General features: G+C 43.7%; 1 protein-coding gene across 7 annotated transcripts in view; it reads right to left on the bottom strand.

The window, feature by feature from the left end:
* Window positions 1-22299, bottom strand: part of dock8 (dedicator of cytokinesis 8) — a 273645-nt gene that overhangs the window by 164863 nt on the left and 86483 nt on the right. For all 7 annotated transcript variants that reach the window (XM_060841212.1, XM_060841167.1, XM_060841183.1 and 4 more), the window contains 5 exons: window positions 11180-11355; window positions 5171-5242; window positions 3456-3576; window positions 2957-3169; window positions 1411-1496 (listed from right to left, as the gene is read on the bottom strand). In XM_060841212.1, the coding sequence (XP_060697195.1) occupies window positions 1411-1496; window positions 2957-3169; window positions 3456-3576; window positions 5171-5242; window positions 11180-11355 (668 nt within the window). The remainder of the gene's footprint in view (window positions 1-1410; window positions 1497-2956; window positions 3170-3455; window positions 3577-5170; window positions 5243-11179; window positions 11356-22299) is intronic.

Genomic DNA, 22299 nt, shown 5'->3' on the forward strand with positions numbered 1-22299 from the left:
TGTAAATATGCTAATATTTAAACCATTCATTAGTTAATAAATTAAAAAAATACTGCAAATCGACAGCAAGTCAAGCAGAGGGTGAAATCCCTTATTGCTTTTTTTCCAGCTAATTCCGAGTGGTGTTGAGTTCATTTGGAGGGATTTCCATTCTGAGGTCTGAGAATGGGGGCTGCTGTATCCTGAGGGGTGCTGCGGCATTATCCTTACTCTGAGCTGATGCTCCTCAGGCTCTGCGGAACCCCTGTTGCTGCTCCTGGCTCTGTTCCTAGTCCTGGTCCTCCTAGATCTGTCCTCACCTTCTTAGGAAGGCAGTGACAGTGGCCATGCAGCTGGGCGCAGGCTCTCGGTGCAAATGACCAACACTGCGAATGGAAGGAATGATTGAGTTTCTTCAATCACAGAAGAGTGATCAGTGATGTAGTGTGCAGCCTGAGGGCTGAGCATATTTCTCTCCAGGGAGAGATGCTCCACCCTGAGAATCAGGGAAATGACTCCATCCTCGCCCACCCACACTCAGCCTGTGCTGTAACATGGAGAAGGGGCTGTACCGGCTCTGTGACCACCTCATCATCATCTTATAGTCTCTGCAGGCCTCGGAGCCTCCTCCCATCCCATTTCCACGTTGCACTCTCAGCTTGGCATTCAGTAGAAACCCAGCCTGTACCCCTCCACCACTTTTGGTGGCGATGTCTGCACTGCCCGACATACCCCTCCCCCGTAACCTACCCTGAATGATCGAGGGATGGAGCCTCAGTTCTAGATTTCCTCAGATCTCCGACTGCCCTCGGTGAGCAATCCCCCCTCCCCCTTTTCAGAGCAAGTTGTGGGTCCGACGACTGATGTCGGATGTTTTATTGATGTTGACAGAAAGCTGAATAATAATAAGTTGAGTTGGGGCATTAATAAGGCCTTTAATAAATAATAACCCCCTTTCCCTGATAACTCTCTGCTGCCTGGAAAGAAAATCATTACACTGTGGGTGAAAAGTATCAGCGCGGGAGTGCGATTCTCCTGCCATCAAGACGGGTCTTGCTAGATTTCTCAAATTATCAAAGAATTGCGGATGCTGGAAATCAGAAAGGGAAAACTCAGCAGGTCTGGCAGCATCTGTGAAGAGAAATCAAAGTTAACACTTTATTCAGCAACCTTCCTCAGCTGTTAAGTACGTACAGACAGCTGTCCTCACTCTTACAGCATTCCAGCATCTACAGTACTTTACATTTTTCATTAAGTTGCCTTTTGTTCCTACCAGTAACTTGTACCAAAGAATTCCCCCAAATGACCCTGAATGTTTTCTGGAATTAGAACATTACTTTTATAACACTACAGTTATATTTTGCAAATCAGATAGATTTATAGTGAGCACATTAAAAATATTTCACATGAATGATAAAATGTGAACATTACTTTAAAGTGTGGCACTTTACATGGATCCTGTGGCCAATGTGCTCCTTTGGACAGTCAGGAATTGGCCGAATCTCCACTGCATCCTCCTAGCAACAGGAAAGAAGATGTCAAAAGCATGTTACATCAATTGCAATGAATTACTGTTTCCTCTAATGTTATCTTGTGTCTAACTGAATTAAAGTCATAGTATTCATGAACATTGTTCACAGATCAATTATAGGATTAAATTAGATTAAATTCCCAAGTGTGGAAACAGGCCCTTCAGCCCAACAAGTCCACACTGACCCTCCAAACAGCAACCGACCCAGACCCATACCCCTACATTTACCCCTGCACCTAACACTACGGGCAATTTAGCATGGCCAATTCACCTGACCTGCACATCTTTGGACTGTGGGAGGAAACCGGAGCACCTGGAGGAAACCCACGCAGACACAGGGAGAATGTGCAAACTCCACACAGACAGTTGCCCGAGGCGGGAATTGAACCTGGGTCCCTGGCACTGTGAGGCAGCAGTGCTAACCACTGAGCCACCGTGCTGCCCATAAAGAAGTACAATTGTTGATTAAAATGGTTACTACTTTCTTCAAAGAGAATTCTGAAATTTTCACAAAACAACTTCCTTTGATTTGCTAAAGAGAGAGTTTGTTTGCGTTGTATTCAACTGAAACAAGGAATAGAGTGTAACAGTAATGTTACACCTCCACAAGTCACTGGTCAGACCAATATCTGGAGTATTGTATTCAGTTCTGGACACCTTATGTAAGAAAGGGTTTTAAAAAAGAGTGCAGAGGAGATTTACTAGAATGATACCAGGAATGAGGGAATTTAGATACAAGGAAAAATTAGAGAGACTGGGATTATTCTCCTTCGAGCAGAGAAGATTAAAAGGTGACGTTATTGAAGTGTTCAAAATTATGTAGGAAGTCACATAACAGCAGGTTATAATTCAACAGGTTTATTTGAAATCACAAGCTTTCAGAGTGCTGCCCCTTTGTCAGGTGAAGTTACCTGATGAAGAAGCAGTGCTCCGAAAGCTTGTGATTTCAAATAAACCTGTTGGATTAGAGCCTGGTGTCATGTGAGTTTTGAGTTTGTCCACTCCAGGCCAACATTGGCACCTCCACTGCAAAACGATGACCATTTCTGACAGGGTAAAAAAGATATTCTGTATCCAGTAGTTGGTATGTCAGTAACTCGGGGTCACAATATCAGGATTGTCAGCAAGACAGCTCGGCGTGAGATGGGGAGAAACCTCCTTACTCAGAGAGTTGTTAGGATTTGTATTGCGGTGCCTGGGAGAGTAGTGCAGGCAGATTCTGCAGGTGGTTTCAAAATTTAGCTGGAGATTTATTCAAAAGGGATAAATTTCGAAGGCTCTGGAGGTAGAGCTGGAGAGTGGGACTAGCTGGGTTCCTCTTTCAGGAGCTGGGACAGACATAATGGGTCAAATGGCCTCCTTCTGCACTGCAGAAGTCTGTAGTTCTATGACAAACATTGACTATCATTTTAGTATTGTTTAAATAAAGTATAAAATATTTATAACCTCATCTATTGGTGGATAGAGTGCAAATAATTCCATATGCCTGTTGGCTCTGCGTGTTTCTTCATTTTGTTTATCAAGTCCCTCTGGAGTGATGGGCTGAAGTATATTTTCTAAGCGGGTATCTGGCTGCAAGCTGCGAAGGTCAAAGTCACAGGATGTCAACGTTGCCCTCCCTGGCTGATCACACAGAACCAGATGAGGTCTTGCATCATCCTGTAGAAAAAGGCACGACTGATTATCAGGTCATGGAAAGACACATAGACATATAATTGGCATGGTTACCAAATCTGAAGTGTTATTTCCAGCTTGCATTAACACAAATTCCATCTGTTTAAGCTGCTCCCACACTAAATGCAGGCTGACAGCAGTATGTTTAAACTAAGTTAATTGAAGTGCAAACTTGTGACTGTCCCTTAAATCAGGATAATCACACTCCCAAAAGAAATCCTGAAAGTACAAAAAAACAAGGACAGTTGTAATGAAGTAACTGTGCATTTACCTCTTGACTGACCGTATTGCCACTTTCTTCAGATTCAAACAACTGCTTTGGAAGAGTCTTGTACAGATCCCTCCTCGATTCAAGTCTGTTTGAACTCAGAGCCCCAATTTCTCCTTGGTTTCTGAACAACCAGGGTTACAATTAACATCAACTTTTACCAACATAAGTGATTAAAGAGTCAATAATATTTCAAATGCTCCTGATTAACATTCATAATGCTTCCCACTTAAGGCTCAAAATTATTTTGTGAGATATTAGCAGCTATTTAACAAGACAAAAGATGTGAGGACTTGCCAGAACTACGCAATTCATTTTGATGGGAGTATAACAGAAGTAGCTGTGAACGAGCCCCCTCAGGTTGTGAATTTAGTTTATGGGACTCAGGGATCACTTACGCCAAATAAAACCATCAGTATAAGAGGGGACAGGAACTGGGGACTGAGATCCCTTAGGTTAGGAGTCACCTTTCAGTCCTCATTAGGTATGGATAGTGTAAGAACATTGACCTGGCTGTGTGTCAAATGGTGGAAATGAGGAATACAGGAGGGTTGTGAATAGAACAGCACCGAGAGAAAATGTCAGAAAGAAACTATTAAAAAATGTCCCTGTCTGTAGGGAACCATTGCTTCAGGCACACACCTGAACAACACCAACCCCTCGATGCGTTTCTAATTCCAACTCTCCGACCCCACTCTGCCATCATCACCATGTGATAATTCATGCACAGGTGTATATGGTTGGTGGGTGCCTCATTCAGATAGAGATCTTCAAGGGTTCATGCACATCTCCTACTGCCTCCACATTACACTTGGGGTTACTAGCTTGGGAAGTCCTGGTTGGGAATATTTTGGCACTTAATCCACAAACAGCACCTCATCTCCCTACAACCAGGGATGCTTGCATGTTTTTGAGCAATGTCAGGTTGAGTGTTTTGTTGTCTTGTTGATCTTTTCGTGCATTTCTAAATTTTTTCCAATAGTTTTACTGTCTTAGGGCCAGACCATTCAGAGAGATGTTAGGAAGCACTTCCACACACACAGGGTGGTGGGTGTTTGCAACTTGCTTCCACAAACAGCATTTGATGCTAGATAAATTGTTAATTTAAAATTTGAGAGAGATATTTTTTGTTAAGCAAAGGTATTAAGGGATATAGGCCAAAGGCAAGTATATGGAGTTAGGCCACAGATCTCACTGAATGTGGGTTGAATAATGTACTCCTGTTCCTGTTTTCCATGTACGTTTATGCTAAAGTATTAAAGATACTGGAAATCTAAGTTCAGACAGAACATGATGGAAAGGTTCATCTTATTCTCAGATACAGAGTATTGGCTGGTTCACAAATAAGAACCAAAAGTGTGTTGCTGGAAAAGCACAGCCGGTCAGGCAGTATCCAAGAAACAGGAGTGCCAATGTTTTGAGCATCAGCTCTTCAACAGGAATGACTCCAAGGAGTCGACTCTCCTGCTCCTCAGATGCTGCCTGACCTGCTGTGCTTTTCCAGCACCACACTCTTATCTCTGATCTCCAGCATCTGCAGTCCTCACTTTCTCCTGGTTCACAAAATAATGCAATTTCAAAACTCAAGCAAGTTAATATTTCACATATTATCAAACAATTGTGACGATTCCAAGTGAGTTACGATTAACTACAATTTTCCAGTCAAAGGTTTCTGTTTGATTTCATTACAGCCAGTCAGTGCAGAATGGTTAAATTACCTTCTGTTGACAATGAGCCAATCCTGAGTGTAGGTCTGGACACAGTCTCGTACAAGTGGATCTAAACCAACTCTGGAAATTAAAAGATATGGTTAGTTCTAAGAAACATTTCCAATTACACCTGATCTTACATGTTATCAATAAAACAAATTAAAACAAATGAAAAGAAAATGCTACAGCACAAATGACTCTTGAATTTATCAGAAGAGAACGTTTTCTCTCAGTCTGTTTATAATGTGTCAGTTTGACTCAGTTCTCTTTTCTCTAAATTAAAGTGCTGTGATCAAAAAATTCTGTTGAAAGCCTTCAGGACACAATTTAGGCTCACAGTTGGCTACAACACTAACAGGTTCGGCACTGTCAGATAGCTTTGAGTGCTATCACTAGGAAACTGGGAAAACAGATGTGTTCGCCGGGATGGATATTAAAGCAAAAAAAAATTAACTGCTTCTGAAATATCTTAGAGAAGGTAGCACCATATCACCCTTGCACCATCGTTATGCTGAAGCAGTTATCCCTCTCCCCATCACAGTAACTCTGCATCTTTGGCTGAACGCTCTAATTTTCCTGTTCTCACGGTGTTGTAGTGAATAAATTATTGCTGTCATTTCTTGCAACTTCTATTAGGTTCTCCTAAATGCTTTGACTTGGAATTTCCTTTCACTTCTCCTCTTCCAGTAATTTTACAGTTTCTCCTGAGCTGACCGTTGATTAACAGCAGCAGAGTGGGAGGTAGCTGTGTAGTGTTCGTCATTGAATAAATAATCCAGAGGCTAATGCCTCAGACACATGTTTAAATGCCACCCTGACAATTTGTGGAATTCAGACAATTAATTGATAGAATCTGGAATGGAAAGCTGGTTTCAGTCGAGAGCACTTTCTTCTTTTTTAATTCATGCGATGTGAGCTTTGCTGGCTCAATCAATATTTACTGTCCATCCCTAGGTGCCCTTGAGAAGGTAGGGTGAGCTGCCTTACTGAACTGCTGCAGTCCATTTGGTGTCGATAGACGCACAATGCTGTTTAGGTAGGAACATCCAGGATTTGACACAACAACACTGAGGGAACAGTGATATACTTCCAGTTGGGATGGTGATTGGCTTCAGGAGAACCTTGCATATGGTGGTGTTCCCATGAATCGGTTGCCCTTGTCTTTCCAGATGTCAATGCTTTGAAAAATGCTGTCAGAGAAGTTTTGGTGAATTTCTGCTGTACGTAGAACAGAGAATAGTACAGCACAGAGACCAGACATTCGGCCTACAAGATGGAGCCGAACGTGACACCAAATTAAACTAATTCTTTCTGTCTGCCCTTGGTCCATATCCCTCCATTCCTTGCCCATATACTTAGCTGAAAGTCCCTTAAACGCCCGATTGTATCGGCCTCCACCACCCCCCTGGCAGCGCATTCCAGACTCTGACTGCTCTCGGTGTAAAAAAAACCTGGCCCTCACATCTCCTCTGAACTTTCCTCCTCTCACATTAAATGCATGCTTTGTAGTGCTAAACATTTCATGTAGTGCTAAACCTGGGAATAAGATTCTGACCATCAACTCTATCTGAGCATCTCAATTTTATAGACTTCTACCAAGTCTCACCTCAGCGTCCACCGCTCAAGAGAAAACAACCAGAGTTTTTCTAGCCTCTCCTTATAGTTCATACGCTCTAATCCAAGCAGCATCCTGGTAAGCTTCTTCTACACCCTATCCAAAACCTCCACATCCTTCCTGTAATGTGGTGACCAGAATGGAGCACAATATTCTAAGTGTGGCCTAACCAAAGTCTTATAAAGCTGCAACATGACATTGTTACTCTTGTACTCAATTCCCTGACCAATAAAGGCTAGCATGTCTTATGCCTTCTTTACTGCCCTATCTGCTTGAGTGGCTACTTTCAAGGAGCTATGGACTTGAACTCCAAGATCCCTGTGTACACAAATGCTGTTCAGAGTTCTGCCATTAATTGTACACTTTTCTTTAATATTTGATCTCCCAAAGTGCAGCACATTACCCGGATTAAATCCCATCTGCCATTTTTCCTACCATTGCCGCAACTGATCTATATGCTGCCACATTCATCTAAACACAGACACAAGGAAGACAGGAACAGGAAGAGGCCATTTGGCCCTTCAAGCTTGCTCTACCATTCATCACGATCATGGCTGATTGTCCAACTCAATTGTCTAAATCTGCTTCTCTCCATAATTTTTGATCCCATTCACCCCAAAACCACCTCTTGTTGGTTTGGTATCAACTCCTTTCTTTGGTAATGAATTCCCCAGGCTCCCCACACTCTGGGGGAAGAAATGTCTCCTCATCTCTGTCCTAAATGGTCCTCGCTGAATCCTCAGACCGTGATCCTGGCTCTGGACACACCCACCATTGGGAACATCCTTCTTGCATTACCTTGTCTAGTCCTGTTAGAATTTTATAAGTCTCTATAAGTTCCTCCCTCATTTGTGTGAACTCCAGTGAAAACAATCCTAACCTAGTCAATCTCTCCTCATACGTCAGTACCCCCATCCCCAGAATCAGCCTGGTAAACCTTTACTGCATTCCCTCGAGAGCAAGAGCATCCTTCCTCAGAAAAGGAGACCAAAACTGCGCGCAATATTCTAGGTGTGGCCTCACCACGGCCCTTTATAACTGTAACAACATCCCTGCTCCTGTACTCGAACCCTCTCACAATGAAAGCCAAACATACCATTCACCTTCTTTATCACCTGCTGCATCTGCATGCTTACCTTCAATGCCTGGTGCACAAGGACACCCAGATACTGCTGCACACTCCCCTCTCCCAATGTACAGCCATTCAGGTAGGAATCTGCCACCTTGTTTTTGCTTCTAAAGTGAGTAACCTCACATTTATCCAAATGATCCTGCATCTGCCAATGATTTGCCCACTCACCAAACCTGTCCATATCATGCTGAAGGATCCCTGCATCCTCATCACAGTTCACCCTCCAACCCAACTTGGGATCATCTGCAAATTTTGAGATGTTATATTTTTTCCTCATCCAAATCATTAAGATATATTGTGAATAGCTCGGGTCCCAGCACTGACCCCTATGACACCCCGCTAGTCAATGCCTGCCAATTTCAAAGGACCCATTAATTCCTACAGTCTGTTTCCTCTCTGCCAACCAGTTTCCTATCCATCTCAATACACTGCCCCCAATCCCATGCACTTTAATGTTGCACAATAATCTCTTTTGCGGGACTCTGTCAAATGCTTTCTGAATGATCAAATATACCACATCGACTGGCTCCACCTCGTCAACTCCACTAGTTACATCTTCATAGAATTCCAATAGATGTGCCAAGCATGATTTCCCCTTCATAAACCCATGCTGACTCTGCCACTTCTTTCTAAATGGTGTGGTATAAAGTCCATGATGACGGATTCAGGAATTTCCCCTTTACTGATGTTAGACTTAGTCTATTACTCCTTAGTTTCTCTCTACTTTCCTTTTTAAATATTGGGGTAACATTAGCTACCCTCCAATCTGCAGGCACTCTTCCAGAGTCTATAGAATCCTGGAAGATGACCCTTCGAGCTGCTCCACCATTCAATAAGATCATGGCTGATTTTCTCATGGACTCAGCTCCACTTACCTGTCCTCTCACTGTATCCCTTAAGTCCTTTATTCTTCAAAAACAAAATCTAGCTTAGCTTTAAAAGTGTTTACTGAAGCAGCGTCAACTACTTCCTGGGGCTAGGAATTCCAGAGATTAACAACATAGATTATCTCAGCGTATAATGGGACCTTGATCAGAGCTTGGGCTAAGGAGCTGCAGATGGAGCTCAATTTAGATAAATGTGAGGTGTTACATTTTGGAAAGGCAAATTTGGGCAGGACTTATACACTTAATGATAAGGCCCTGGGGAGTGTTGCTGAACAAAGAGAGCTTAGGGTGCAGGGTTATAGTTCCTTGAAAGTAGTGTCGCAGGCAGACACGGTGATGAAGAATATATTTGGCACACTTGCCTTCATCGGTCAGTCCATCAAACATAGTAGCTGGGATATCATGTTGCGCTGTACAGAACATTGGTGAAGCCAGATTTACAATACTGTTTTTATTTCTGGCCTCCCTGCTGTAGGAAGGATGTTGTGAAACTTGAAAGGATTCAGGAAAGATTCACAAGAATGTTAAAAAAGCAAATTACTGCGGATGCTGGAAAACTTGAAACCAAAAGAGAAAATGCTGGAAAATCTCAGCAGAGTTGAAAAATGTGGTGCTGGAAAAATACAGCAGGCCAGGCAGCATCCTAGGAGCAGGAGAATCAACGATTCGGGCATCAGCCCTTCTTCAGGAATGAGGCTGGTGTGCCAAGCAGGCTGAGATAAAAGGTAGGGGGGAGAGAATACGATAGGTGGAAGGGGGTGAGGGTGAGGGTGATAGGTTGGAGAGGGGTGGGGGCGTGGACAGGTCGGGAAGAAGATTGCAGGTCAAGAGGGCGGTGCTGAATCCGAGGGTTGGGACTGAGATAAGGTGGGGGGAGGGGAAATGAGGAAGCTGGAGAAATCTACATTCATCCCATGTGGTTGGAGGGTTCCTAGGCGGAAGATGAGGCGCTCTTCCTCCAGGCGTTGTGTGGCCAGGGTCTGGCGATGGAGGAGGCCAAGGACCTGCATGTCCTTGGCGGAGTGGGAGGGGGAGTTAAAGTGTTGAGCCACGGGATGGTTGGGTTGGTTGGTGCGGGTGTCCCAGAGGTGTTCTCTGAAACATTCCGCAAATAGGTGGCCTGTCTCCCCAATGTAGAGGAGACCACATCAGGTGCAGCAGATGCAGTTAATGATGTGTGTGGAGGTGCAGGTGAATTTGTGATGGATACAGAATGATCCCTTGGGGTCTTGGAGGGAAGTGAGGGGGGAGGTGTGGGCGCAGGTTTTGCACCGCAAAGAAGTGCATAACTTGCGCCCACACCTCCCCCCTCACTTCCCTCCAAGGCCCCATTGAATCCTTCCATAGCCGCCACAAATTCACCTGCACCTCCACACACACCATTTACTGTATCCGCTGCACCTGATGTGGTCTCCTCTACATTGGGGAGACAGGCCACCTATTTGCGGAACGTTTCAGGGAACACCTCTGGGACAGCACCACCACAAAACTCTCAGCAGGTCTGGCAGCATCTGTACGGAGAGAAAAGAGCCGACGTTCCAAATCTAACTGACCCTTTGACCCAAAGCTTTGACAAAGGTTCAGTTAGACTCGAAACGTCAGCTCTTTTATCTCCTGACAGCTGCTGCCAGACCTGCTGAGATTTTCCAGCATTTTTCTCTTTTGGTTTACAAGAATGTTGCCTGGATTGGAGGGTTTGAACTGTAGGGAGACGCTGAATAGGCTGGGCTATTTTCTTTGGAGGATTAGAGGCTGAGGGGTGACCGTATAGAGGTTTATAAAATAATGAGGGGCATAGACGGGATGAATAGCCAAGGGTTTTTCCTTGGGTGGGGAGTCAAGCCTAGAGGACAGAGGTTTAAGGTGAGAGGGGAAGGATTTAATAGGGACCAAAGTGGCAAGGGTTTCATGGAGTGAGAGGTGCATATATAGAATGAGCTGCCAGAGGAAGTGGCATCTGGATGGATATATGAATAAAAAGGGTTTTGAGGGATATGGGCCAAGTGCTGGCAATGGGACTTGATTAGATAGGATGTCAGTCTGGATGAGTTGGACTGAAGGGTCTGTTTCCGTGCTGTACCTCTCTCTGACTTTTAACTAAACTTCTCAGGATTTAGGGCACTTGTACTAAATTGCCTCTTAACCTTCTCGGCCCTAACAAGAACAAACTCAGCTTTTCTAGATTCTCCACATAACTGAAGCCACTTCTCTCGGATACCATTCTCGTGAACTTTTCTGTCTAAACTCTGAAATCTCATTCTATTGACCAGCCTTTACAACATCAGAGACATCATGACATACCACCATTTTGGGAGTTCATGCTTGGCAAATGTTTGTGGACATATTTCCTAAATTAGAGCAGGAGTGGTACATATCTGTATTACCCTTCTTCAGGGACCGAAGGGTGCACCGTTCTGCATTCTCTTGGAATAAAAGTAATCTCCAGGTCATCGTCAGGGAAGTCTCCCAGGTCTTGCTGAAGGTCAGGATCTATAATGTTGATCTGTGACATCACAAACTCCTCAAAATCCAGTGGTACCACAGGGTCATAAAATGGAGGCTGTGTAAGCAGAAAGAGAGCTGTGGGTTATCACATGAAGAAACAAATACACATGATTTATCCAATAAGTAAAGAGGGGCCCAATGAAAGCTAATCTTTTGCCCTTGCTGCCAAGCTGCCCCTCTCCTGTACTACCTCAGTCAGTCACACAAAGGGGGCACTTTAAAATAAATACAGTATTATACAACTGTTTTACCTATACATGTTATTCTGGAATCAAGAATAAAAACAGACAGGACAGACCGCAAACATAACTGGGCAGGAAGAGAGGTAAACTGGAGCACAATATAGATTACTTAAAATCACGTCTTTCAAAGTTCACTCCCAAGCACGCTGAGAGTTCCCTGGGTCGACAAAAAAGGCTGCAGATGCTGGAATCCAAAGTAGACAGGCATGAGGCTAGAAGAGCACAGCAAGCCAGGCAGCATCAGGAAGTGCAGAAGTTGACGTTTCGGGTATAACCCTTCTTCACGTCCCAGTCCTTCTTCAGTCCTGAAGAAGGGTTACACCCAAAACGCCGACCTCTGCACCTCCTGATGCTGCCTGGCTTGGTGTGCTCTTCCAGCCTCATGCCTGTCTACTTTGGATTCCCTGGGGGCCAGTAATGCAAATTCAGCCCTAGAACTGCTTTGTCTGTTTGACAGTATCAGTCACACTGAATTAGAGAATTTAACTTCAGGGTGCTTGTAAGTTTCCAGTTAATTAAAATTTTTGTACAACATGAACAACAAAGTCTTGAAAGGTTTGCGCTGCAGTAACATCTTTGAAATAAATGTGCAAAATTAACACCAAGAAAAAATTTGGGAATAAATGCCTTTGAATTCCGTCCATCAATGGAAGTTGTGCAAATTATTTTTATTTTGCAGTTGATTTTCAGCTGAGCATTAATGTGAACAGTAATAACTTCACCACATGAAAGATAAAATAAATTTTATTGCTGAAGTGTTCCTGTAAGTACACATGATACATCCAGGAAGTGTCCCACATATAAATGATTTTTAGTATGTAACTGTTGGATAGATGATCAAAAATTGTTTTCTGATTTAGTAATCTCTTTTCCTATATTACAACAAGTGATGACACTTCAATGTTGTTCATTAGCTATCAAGAACTTGAAGATGTGTGGTAGCTATGAACAGTACCCTACAAACACATGTCTTACTTTGGTGGCTAGGTCACTTAAAACTAAATGAAAGAGAAACAAATAAATTTAATGACTAAAAGCAAAAATGCTGTAGATGCTGAAAATCTGAAATAAAAACAGAAAATGCAGAAGAGGGAACAAAGAGGGAAAATTAGGAGAGTCACATTTGACTCAAAATCTTCACCTTACTTCTCTCTCAACTGAAAATTACAATTCGCATAAATAAGATTGAAGTGGTAGCTTTCCTCATAATCCTCTACATTTGTATTGTAAAACACTTTTGGAACAATTGGCACCACAAAGCTTAGGCATTCACTGAATCCCTACAGTGTGGAAGCAAGCCATTCAGCCCATCAAGTTTACACCAACCCTCTGAAGAGCATCTTACTTGGACCCAATCCCTGTCGCTGTAACTCCACATTTCCCACAGCCAATCCATCTAGCCTGTACATCTTTGGGCTGAGGGAGGTCACCAGAGCACCCAGAGAAAATCCACACAGACACGGGGAGAACGCTTAAACTCCACACAGACTGTAGCCCAAGGCTGGAGTCAAACCTGGGTCCCTGTGCTGTGAGGCAGCAGTGCTAACCACTGAGTTACCGTCTAGAGATAAATACTTGAATATGAATGAAAGACTTCACAACATAGAAAACAAAAGAAAAGATTAAAATACATGGATATTTGTATTATACATGGATATCCATGAGTGGATATTTTTGCTAATTTCAAGCTAAGTTATATTTTGAATTGAAAATAATTCTGGAAAAAAGCATCATATATTTTAATCTTTCACTATTAACAATTTGACGTAAGACCATTTTTTTTTAAAAAGGTGAGATAGCTCAAGATGCACCAGTTTGAATGATTTCAACAGAATTTTATAAGTCTTCCATCAAGACCATAAAGATAGAATTTATCAACTTAACGATGAGTTCTGGTGAGTCTACATGAAAAGGATTGTTAGAGTAGAAAAAAGTGGGAACACTTGCTAAAATATGTGCTTCTGTGATGTAAACCATTATAAAGCAAGGCAGAGCTTAAGAGTATATCTTAAAGTAAAGGAGCATTGCAAGGAAAATAAAATGAGACATTCATTCCTGAGGTGAGTTTCCTCCTCTGCCAACTCAACATTGTTATGAACCTGCAAATGAACATCAACACTTCGCTAAAATAACACAAAGAGCTGCAGATGCTGAAACTCAGGAGGTCTGGCAGCAATAAATAGAGAAAAAGTAGAATTAATATTTTGAGTCCAGTGTCCTTTGTTCAGAACACATCTCTGTTCCTGCCATCCTTCTGTGGGTGGTACATGCCAGTCTACTGATGATGTCACTATTTCCCTCTCTCATCAGCTAGCGTCTCTCAGGTGTGAGACCTCATGTATGTTGCCAGGGTGAAGGCACAGTGACATGGAGTCAGGATGGAGTTATCCTGCCAACCCTCAACACTAACTTTAAGTTAAGAAGGAAGTTAAAGGGAAAGTTGGAACAAGAGATGTCAAGAAAGACAATGGAATCAATGGAGCAGAAAACTCAAAAAAGGATCATATCTTAAGGTCAAGTGAAATAGAGATTGATAGGAAGGTTGAGGGCAATAACAAATTAAAAATAATATATGTGAATGCACAAAGCATTAGAAATAAGGTGGATGAGCTTGAGGCTCATTTGGAAATTGGCAGTTACGATGTTGTGGGGATGACTGAGACATGGCTTCAAGTGGACAGGGCCTGGGAAATGAATATTCAAGGCTACACGTGCTATCGTGAGGACAACTGACTGGCAGAGGGGGTAGGGTGGCCCTGTTGGTAAGGAATGATATTCAGTCCCTTGCACGGGGGACCTAGAATCAGGGGATGTAGAGTCAGTGTGGATAGAGCTGAGAAATTCTAAGACCCTCATGGGAGTTATCTACAGGCCCCCAAACAGTTGTATGGATGTAGGGTGTAAGTTGAATAAGGAGTTGAAATTGGCCTGTCCCAAAGATATTACTACAGTTGTTATGGGGGATTTCAACATGTAGGTAGAGTGGGAGAATCAGGATGGTACTGGACCCCAAGAAAGGGAGTTTGTGGAGTGCTGCCGAGTTGGATTCTTAGAACAGCTGGTGCTGGAGCCTACCAGGGAGAAAGCAATTCTGGATCTGGTATGGTGCGACAAACCGGATTTGATCAGGGGCCTCGAAGTGAAGGAGCCATTGGGAAGTAGTGACCATAATACAATAAGCTTCAATCTCAATTTGAGAGGGAGAGGGTAGAATTGGAAGTGACAATATTTCAGTTGAATAAGGGGAACTATGGAGCTATGAGGGAGGAGCTGGCCAAAGTTCAATGGTGCAATACTTTAGCAGGGATGATATGGGAGGAACAATGGCAGATATTTCTGGGTATAATGCAGAAGGTGCAGGATCAGTTCATTCCAAAAAGGAAGAAAGACCCTAGGAGGAGGCATTGGTGGCCGTGGCTGACGAGGGAAGTTAAGGACCATATAAAGACAAAAGGGAAAAAGTATAACATAGCAAAGATGAGTGGGAAATCGGAGGACTGGGAAGCTTTTAAAGAACAACAGAGGATAACTAAGAAGGAAATACGCAAAGAAAAAATAAGGTACAAAGATAAACTGGCCAAAAATATAAAGGAGGATAGTAAAGGCTTTTTTTAGGTATGTGAAAAGAAAAAAAAAATGGTTAAGACTAAAATTGGGCCCTTGAAGACAGAAACAGGGGAATGTATTACGGGGAACAAAGAAATGGCAGAAGAATTGAATTGGTACTTCAGATCTGTGTTCACTGGGGAAGACACAGGCAATCTCCCGGAGGTAATAGTGGCTGAAGGACCTGAACTGATGGGAATTTATATTTGCCAGGAAATTATGTTGGAGAGATTGTTAGGTCTGAAGGCTGATAAGTCCCTGAGACCTGATGGTCTACATCCCAGGGTACTGAAGGAGGTGGCTCGAGAAATCATGGATGCGTTGGTGATTATTTTCCAATGTTCTATAGATTCGGGATCAGTTCCTGCGGATTGGAGGGTGGCTAATGTTGTCCCACTTTTTAAGAAAGGAGGGAGAGAGAAAACAGAGAATTATAGACCAGTTAGTCTGACCTCAGTGGTGGGAAAAATGCTGGAGTCAATTATAAAGGATGAAATTACGACACATCTGGATAGTAGTAACAGGATAGGTCAGAGTCAGCATGGATTTATGAAGCGGAAATTATGCTGGCCTAATCTTCTGGAATGTTTTGAGGATGTAACTCTGAAGATGGACAAGGGAGATCCAGTGGATGTAGTAAACCTGGACTTTCAGAAAGCCTTTGATAAAGTCCCACATAGGAGGTTAGTGAGCAAAATTAGGGCACATGGTATTAGGGGCAAAGTACTGACATGGATTGAAAATTGGTTGGCTGACAGGAAACAAAGAGTAGTGATAAACGTCTTCCTTTCGGATGGCAGGCGGTGACCAGTGGTGTGCTGCAGGGATCAGTGCTGGGACCACAGCTTTTTACAGTGAACATTAATGATATAGATGATGGTATTAAAAGTAATATTAGCAAATTTGCTGATGAGACAAAGCTGGGTGGCAGGGTGAAATGTGATGAGAATGTTAGGAGAATACAGGGTGACCTGGACAGGTTAGGTGAGTGGACAGATGCATGGCAGATGCAGTTTAAAGTGGATAGATGTATGGTCATCCACTTTGGTGGCAAGAACAGGAAGGCAGATTACTACGTAAATGGAATCAAGTTAGGTAAAGGGGCAGTACAGAGAGATCTGGGTGTTCTTGTACACCAGTCAATGAAGGTAAGCATGCAGGTACAGCAGGCAGTGAAGAAAGCTAATAGCATGCTGGCCTTCATAACAAGAGGGATTGAGTATAGAAGCAAAGAGGTCCTTCTGCAGCTGTACAGGGCCCTGGTGAGACCACACCTGGAGTACTGTGTGCAGGTTTGGTCTCCAAATTCTGGCTATTAAGGGAGTGCAGCGTAGGTTCACTGGGTCAATTCCCGGAATGGTGGGACTATCTTACGCTGAAAGATTGGAGCGACTGGGCTTGTATACCCTTGAGTTTAGAAGACTGAGAGGGTATCTGATTGAGACATATAAGATTATTAAAGGATTGGACACTCTGGAGGCAGGAAGCATGTTTCCGCTGATGGGTGAGTCCCGAACCAAAGGACACAGCTTAAAAATAAGGGGTAGGCCACTTAGAACAGAGTTGAGGAGAAACTTCTTCACCCAGAGATTGGTGGGTGTATGGAATGCTCTGCCCCAGAGGGCAGTGGAGGCCAGGTCTCTGGATACTTTCAAGAAAGAGTTGGATTAAGTTCTTAAGGATAGTGGAATCAAGGGTTATGGGGATAAGGCAGGAACAGGATACTGATTGAGGATAATCAGCCATGAATGAATGGTGGTGCTGGCTCGAAGGGCAGAATGGCCTACTCCTGCACCTATTGTCTACTGTCTATAACTCTGAACTCCAAGTGGTTTCATAACACCAGGTAAAACATGGATAGGAACACTGCCTGCCTGGCCTTCGCTACTGACTCAGTACTTCCCCATCACTTGGAAAATGCAGTGAATGTTCTCAGGATGGGAGGCCAATGTGAGATGCTCAATGGTTAAATCTTGAATGACATAACTGCTGGACTGGTGACTGGTGATGAGGAGCCAACCACGAGAGAAAATCTACAAGACCCCCTCCTCACCAACCTCCTCCCTTTCACGGATGACAGGAACAACCACTGTATAATACTTGTCAAAATCCCATTGTTACATGTGGAAGGACCATCATTCTAATAGGACAGATCCAGAACACGTCTAGCTCTTCGAAAACTGTGTATCCAAGTGGCCCGTCAACAGCAAGAGCAGAATTTTATTCAATCACGATCTAAATTTCATGGTGTTTCTGCCTCCCTTCCAGTAGCATCAATAGTGCAAAGAAGAGAGCAAGGAGAATACCAGCAACACCACCAAGCACACTAAGAAAGCAAGGTCACCTTGCTGAAAGGACTGCTTGCATGTTAAATTAGGAAAAGGTGAATGAGATAGGACAGAGCTCAGTGCTCCCATAAACAATGGATCAGATCTAAATCCTGCACTCCTGCCACACTCCGTCTTGAATGGTGGTGAACAATTAAACATTTAACTTCAGTAGAAGCTCCATAAATATCGGCAAACTCAATGATGAGTGAGTTGAGCACATCAAACATCATTGACATGCCTGAAGCTCTTATAACAAACTTCAGACAGAGGTGTTGAATAGAGGATCCATCTCAGCTTCCTTCTGAGTGCTCAGATGTTGCATATGTTTGCCTTTAGCCTGTACTGAATCACGGCACATGATATCAACAAAAAACCGTAGGTATAGAAAACTGCAAAAGCTATGAGCCCTGACAAAATCTCAGTTGTAGTATTGAAGACTAGTACTCCAAAATTATATATCATTTCAACTGCATGATACTGTAATCTTTTACTATAAATTCTGTGTCTTATGATCCTGCTCCACAGTTACCTGATGAAGGAGCAGCGCCCCAAAAGCTAGTGCTTCCAAATAAACCTGTTGGACTATAACCTGGTATTGTGTGATCTTTAACTTGCTCCAAAATTAGACTGGCATTTCAGCCGAGTCATTTCAGCACAGCCAGGATACTGACATCCACCCGGCAAAGTAGGAAACTACACATATATGTCTTCTCCACAAAAACACTTAGGACTGTGCTAAGGAGGAATTTCTTCACTCAAAAGGACAGTGAATTGTTAGAATTCTGTACTCCAGAGAGCTTTGGAGACTGCGTCATTGAGAATATTCAAGACAGAGCTTAATAGATTTCTAGATATTAAAGACATCAAGAAGCATAGTGAGTGAAATCGTACTGAAATAAAAGATCATCCTTTGGCTGATTGGGATAGCAAGTAGAAGGGTTGAATAGTCTAATCTCGTTCCTATTTCCCAAGTTCCTAAATGCAATCTAATGAACACTGCTCCGTCAGCCTGTTCTCAACCATCAGCTGGTACAGATACACCTTCTCCATGGGCTGACCATGAGAAATGCAGGGAATAGGGGGTGGGGGAGGGGAAAGCGCTCTTTGGAGGGTCGATGAGGGCTGAGTGGCCTGCTTCCATACTGTATGGATTCTATTACTCTATGAAAACACAAAGTATTCTTCCAGACAAATATTTAAATAATGCTGTCTAGCTGCAGCCTTTATATGTCTTCCAGTAGAAATTACGCCTTAGTTGTTGAGTTCCATGGTCCTATTAAATGTTGAATTGTATCTGACTTTTCTGATTCTAAATTTCTTTTTCTGGTCCTAATCTTGCTCCTTGCGAATGTATGTTGTGGACCCTCGGGTGGATGTTTGATTTAGGAGATGTGAACTCTCTTTTACACCTACTTGCCTCACTCCTTGCTCTCTGCACCATTTTCCACCATGTTTCTCATCACGATGTTTCATTTTACCTTCGCAGCCTTCGGTGGCACAGTGGCTAGCACTGCTGCCTCACAGCGCCAGAGCCCCGGGTTCAATTCCCGCCTCAGGCGACTCTCTGTGTGGAGTTTGCACTTTCTCCCAGTGTCTGTGAGGGTTTCCTCCGGGTGCTCCGGTTTCCTCCCACAGTCCAAAAAATGTGCAGACTAGGTGAATTGGCCATGCTAAATTGCCCGTATTGTTAGGTGAAGGGGTAAATGTAGGAGTATTGATCTGGGTGGTATGCGGGTCGGTGTGGACTTGTTGGGCCGAAGAGCCTGTTTCCACACTGTGAATAATCTGCTCTTTACGGAATCTCCTCTGCTAGGGTCTCTAGATTTCTAAGTGTGGTGGATTTCTCTCTCTCTTCCACCCTATGATCCTGCTCCAGCACTTTCAGCTCCAGCAACATTCTAATGAAGATTTGTCTTCAGAATTTTTTCCTGCAGCATCAGAGGCCTGGGAGTGAGATTATAGAGGTTTATAAAATCATGAGGGCCGTGGAATTCAAAACTGGAGGGCCCAGGTTTAAGATGAAAGGGGAAAGATTTAAAAAGGACACGAGGAATAACTTTTTCATGTGAGGGTAGTGTGTACGTGGAGCGAACTGCCAGGGGAGGTGATCGAGGCTGGTACAATTGCAGCATTTAAAAGACATCTGGATGGGGACATGAATAGGAAGGCGTTCAGAGGGATTTGGGCCAAGTGCTGGCAAATAGGACTAGATTAATCGAGGAGGTCTGATTGGCATGGACAAGTTGGACCGAAGGGTCTGTTTCTTTGCTGCATGTCCCTATGACTGAATGCTGAGCATGCCAGTTCCCTGTATTTATGGTTGCTACTATCTCTCTGGTGGTGATCATGTTTCAGCTGCTCACTGTGTCTTCGTACAGAGGCAGTGCCCTTAAAGCGTTAAAGTCAATTGCTGGAAATTTATTTTCTTCTCCTGACAATGAGGGTCAGGTCTGCATCACTGCAACTATGTTTGTCTTTACCCAGATGACCATTACTGGAACTGTGCTGTAATTGCTACCTGGTGTGGGTCAGGGCTGTGGATGTAGCTCACTGTCAACCTTCCTTTGTCTTGATGCTATCTGCTGACAGGTTTGGGAGGATACACCCAGCATTGAGTAACAACACATGAGAACCTGCTCTTAGATAACAAAAGGTTTATTGCACAATAGTAATAAACACAACTATATTTGGTCAGGTATAATCACTGGGACCTGAGGGAGTAGCTACAGACGCACTTGACCCTTCTGAAAACTAGTCTAATTCCTGACCTCCACTTGCTTGCATGTGACATCAGTCAAATGAATGGAGTTAATGTAACAGGAGCATTAAACTTTATACTTTATATAAGACACTAGCCCAAATAACTGTGGCATTCTCTGCTCAAAACAACAACCACTTGCATTTATATAGCACCGTAAATGACTAAAGACATTTCATAAGTGTGCTTCAAAACAAAATTGACAGCGAGCCACATAAGAAAGTATTGGGCCAAAGGTCCAATTGCTTCATGAGAAACATGCATTTTAGGAGAGATCGTACAGGAGAGAGAAAAGCAGAGAGATCTCAGCGAGACATTCCAGAGATTAGGAGCTAGCAAGTTGAAGGCATGGCCACCAAACTGGATATGCACAAGGGGCCAGATCTGGAGAAGGACAAAAATCTGGGCAGGGACATTAGGGGAGGAGATGGTGGTTCACTGAATCACAGCTTTCACATCCCATTTCCTAGGAGTGTGTTGACAAGTACACTCTAGGAATGAAAGCTATTCATCCCATCAGGAGTCAGAGTGGCCCCAAGAAACCTTGTCTTTGAAGGTCAAAAATGGAAGGAAACCAGAGGAGGGCTGCCCCTCTGCTTTTTGCCTCGTTCCTTGGGTTCTGCTGGTGGTGGTGGCAGTGCAGACCGGGGGGAATATGGTGAGACAGACACAATGGGTTGGAGACAGCGATAGTACAGGAGAGGCCGTGTTAGAGGGCACAGACTCTGTTCAGCTGGAGGTAATTGCCGAACCTTGGAAATTATCCTGGAAACAGGAACTCCTGGAGTTACACTGGGAAATGTGTGTGTGTTGCTACCAACACATTCCAGAGGGAGTGCATACCCTTGGAGAGAGTTGAGGAGTCTGTCTGCTGCATCAGTGTCATGATACCTTATGCACTTGCACTGATATCCATCTTCATGGGAAGAAATTACTTGGAAAGTCAGACAGGGCAGCGCACTGTGTGTATGATATCACAAATCTACGGCCCCCATACTTTGTACAGGTCACTTTATACAGGTGCAGCAAAGCCTTACCTTGATGGCTACATGTCTATTGTCATTCAGCTATATACTCCCCAGCTCTTGTACTCACATTATAATGGGCCCTATTTGTTATGTTAAGGCACAGCTAACAGGGAGCAGCATGCTGCTTTTATAGTTCAGCCACCCTTGTGACAGGAAATCAAATTTAAGTTGAATGTTTGAGTCAGAATAACATTGATCCTCCCTCCCATTCCAAATTGTTGTGCACATATCTCTGAGCCTATGTCGAAACATACGCTAGATGGTATTCAATTACAATGGGAAGAGATAGCAGAGCATTCATTATGATTGCAAGTCATTTGAATATAGACCAAACAAGCATGTACAGAAGCCAAACCTATTAGAGGTGCAAGACAGATACATTGAACAAAATGCTATATATGTCAAGGGTGTGGTGCTGGAAAAGCACAGCAGGTCAGGCAGCATCCGAGGAGCAGGAGAATTGACGTTTCGGGTATAAACACTTCATCAGGAATGAGGCTTGTGGGCCGGGAAGGGGGGCGAGAGGGGAGGGGAAGGCAGCTGAGAATGCGAAAGGTAGATGAAGGTGAGGGAGAAGGTGATGTATCAGAGAGGAGGGTGGAGCAGATCGATGGGAAAAGTGATGGACAGGTCAGGAGGGCGGTCCTGAGGTGGAGGCTTGGGACTGGGATAATGAGTGTAGAGGGGAAATGAGAAAACTGGTGAAATTGATCCCGTGTGGTTGCAGGATCCCAAGGTGGAAAATGAGACATTCTTTCTCCAGTCAGTCATCGGGGGTAAGGGTTTGGCGATGGAGACGGCCCAGACCTGCTTGTCCTCAGCAGAGTGGGAGGAGTTGAAGTGATCAGCCACGGGGCCATGGGGTTGATTGATGCAGGTGTCCCAGAGAAAGATGTTCTCTGAAACAATCTGCAAGTTGGTGTCCTGTCTCCCCAATGCAGAGGAGACCACATCAGGTGCAATGGAAACAGTAGATGACGTGTGGATTGGAAGGAGAAGTTGTTGTCAACTTCTCAATGTCTCCTTCCAATCCTC

This window comes from Hemiscyllium ocellatum, chromosome 2 (assembly GCF_020745735.1).
Source record: "Hemiscyllium ocellatum isolate sHemOce1 chromosome 2, sHemOce1.pat.X.cur, whole genome shotgun sequence".
Classification (NCBI taxonomy): Eukaryota; Metazoa; Chordata; class Chondrichthyes; order Orectolobiformes; family Hemiscylliidae; genus Hemiscyllium; species Hemiscyllium ocellatum.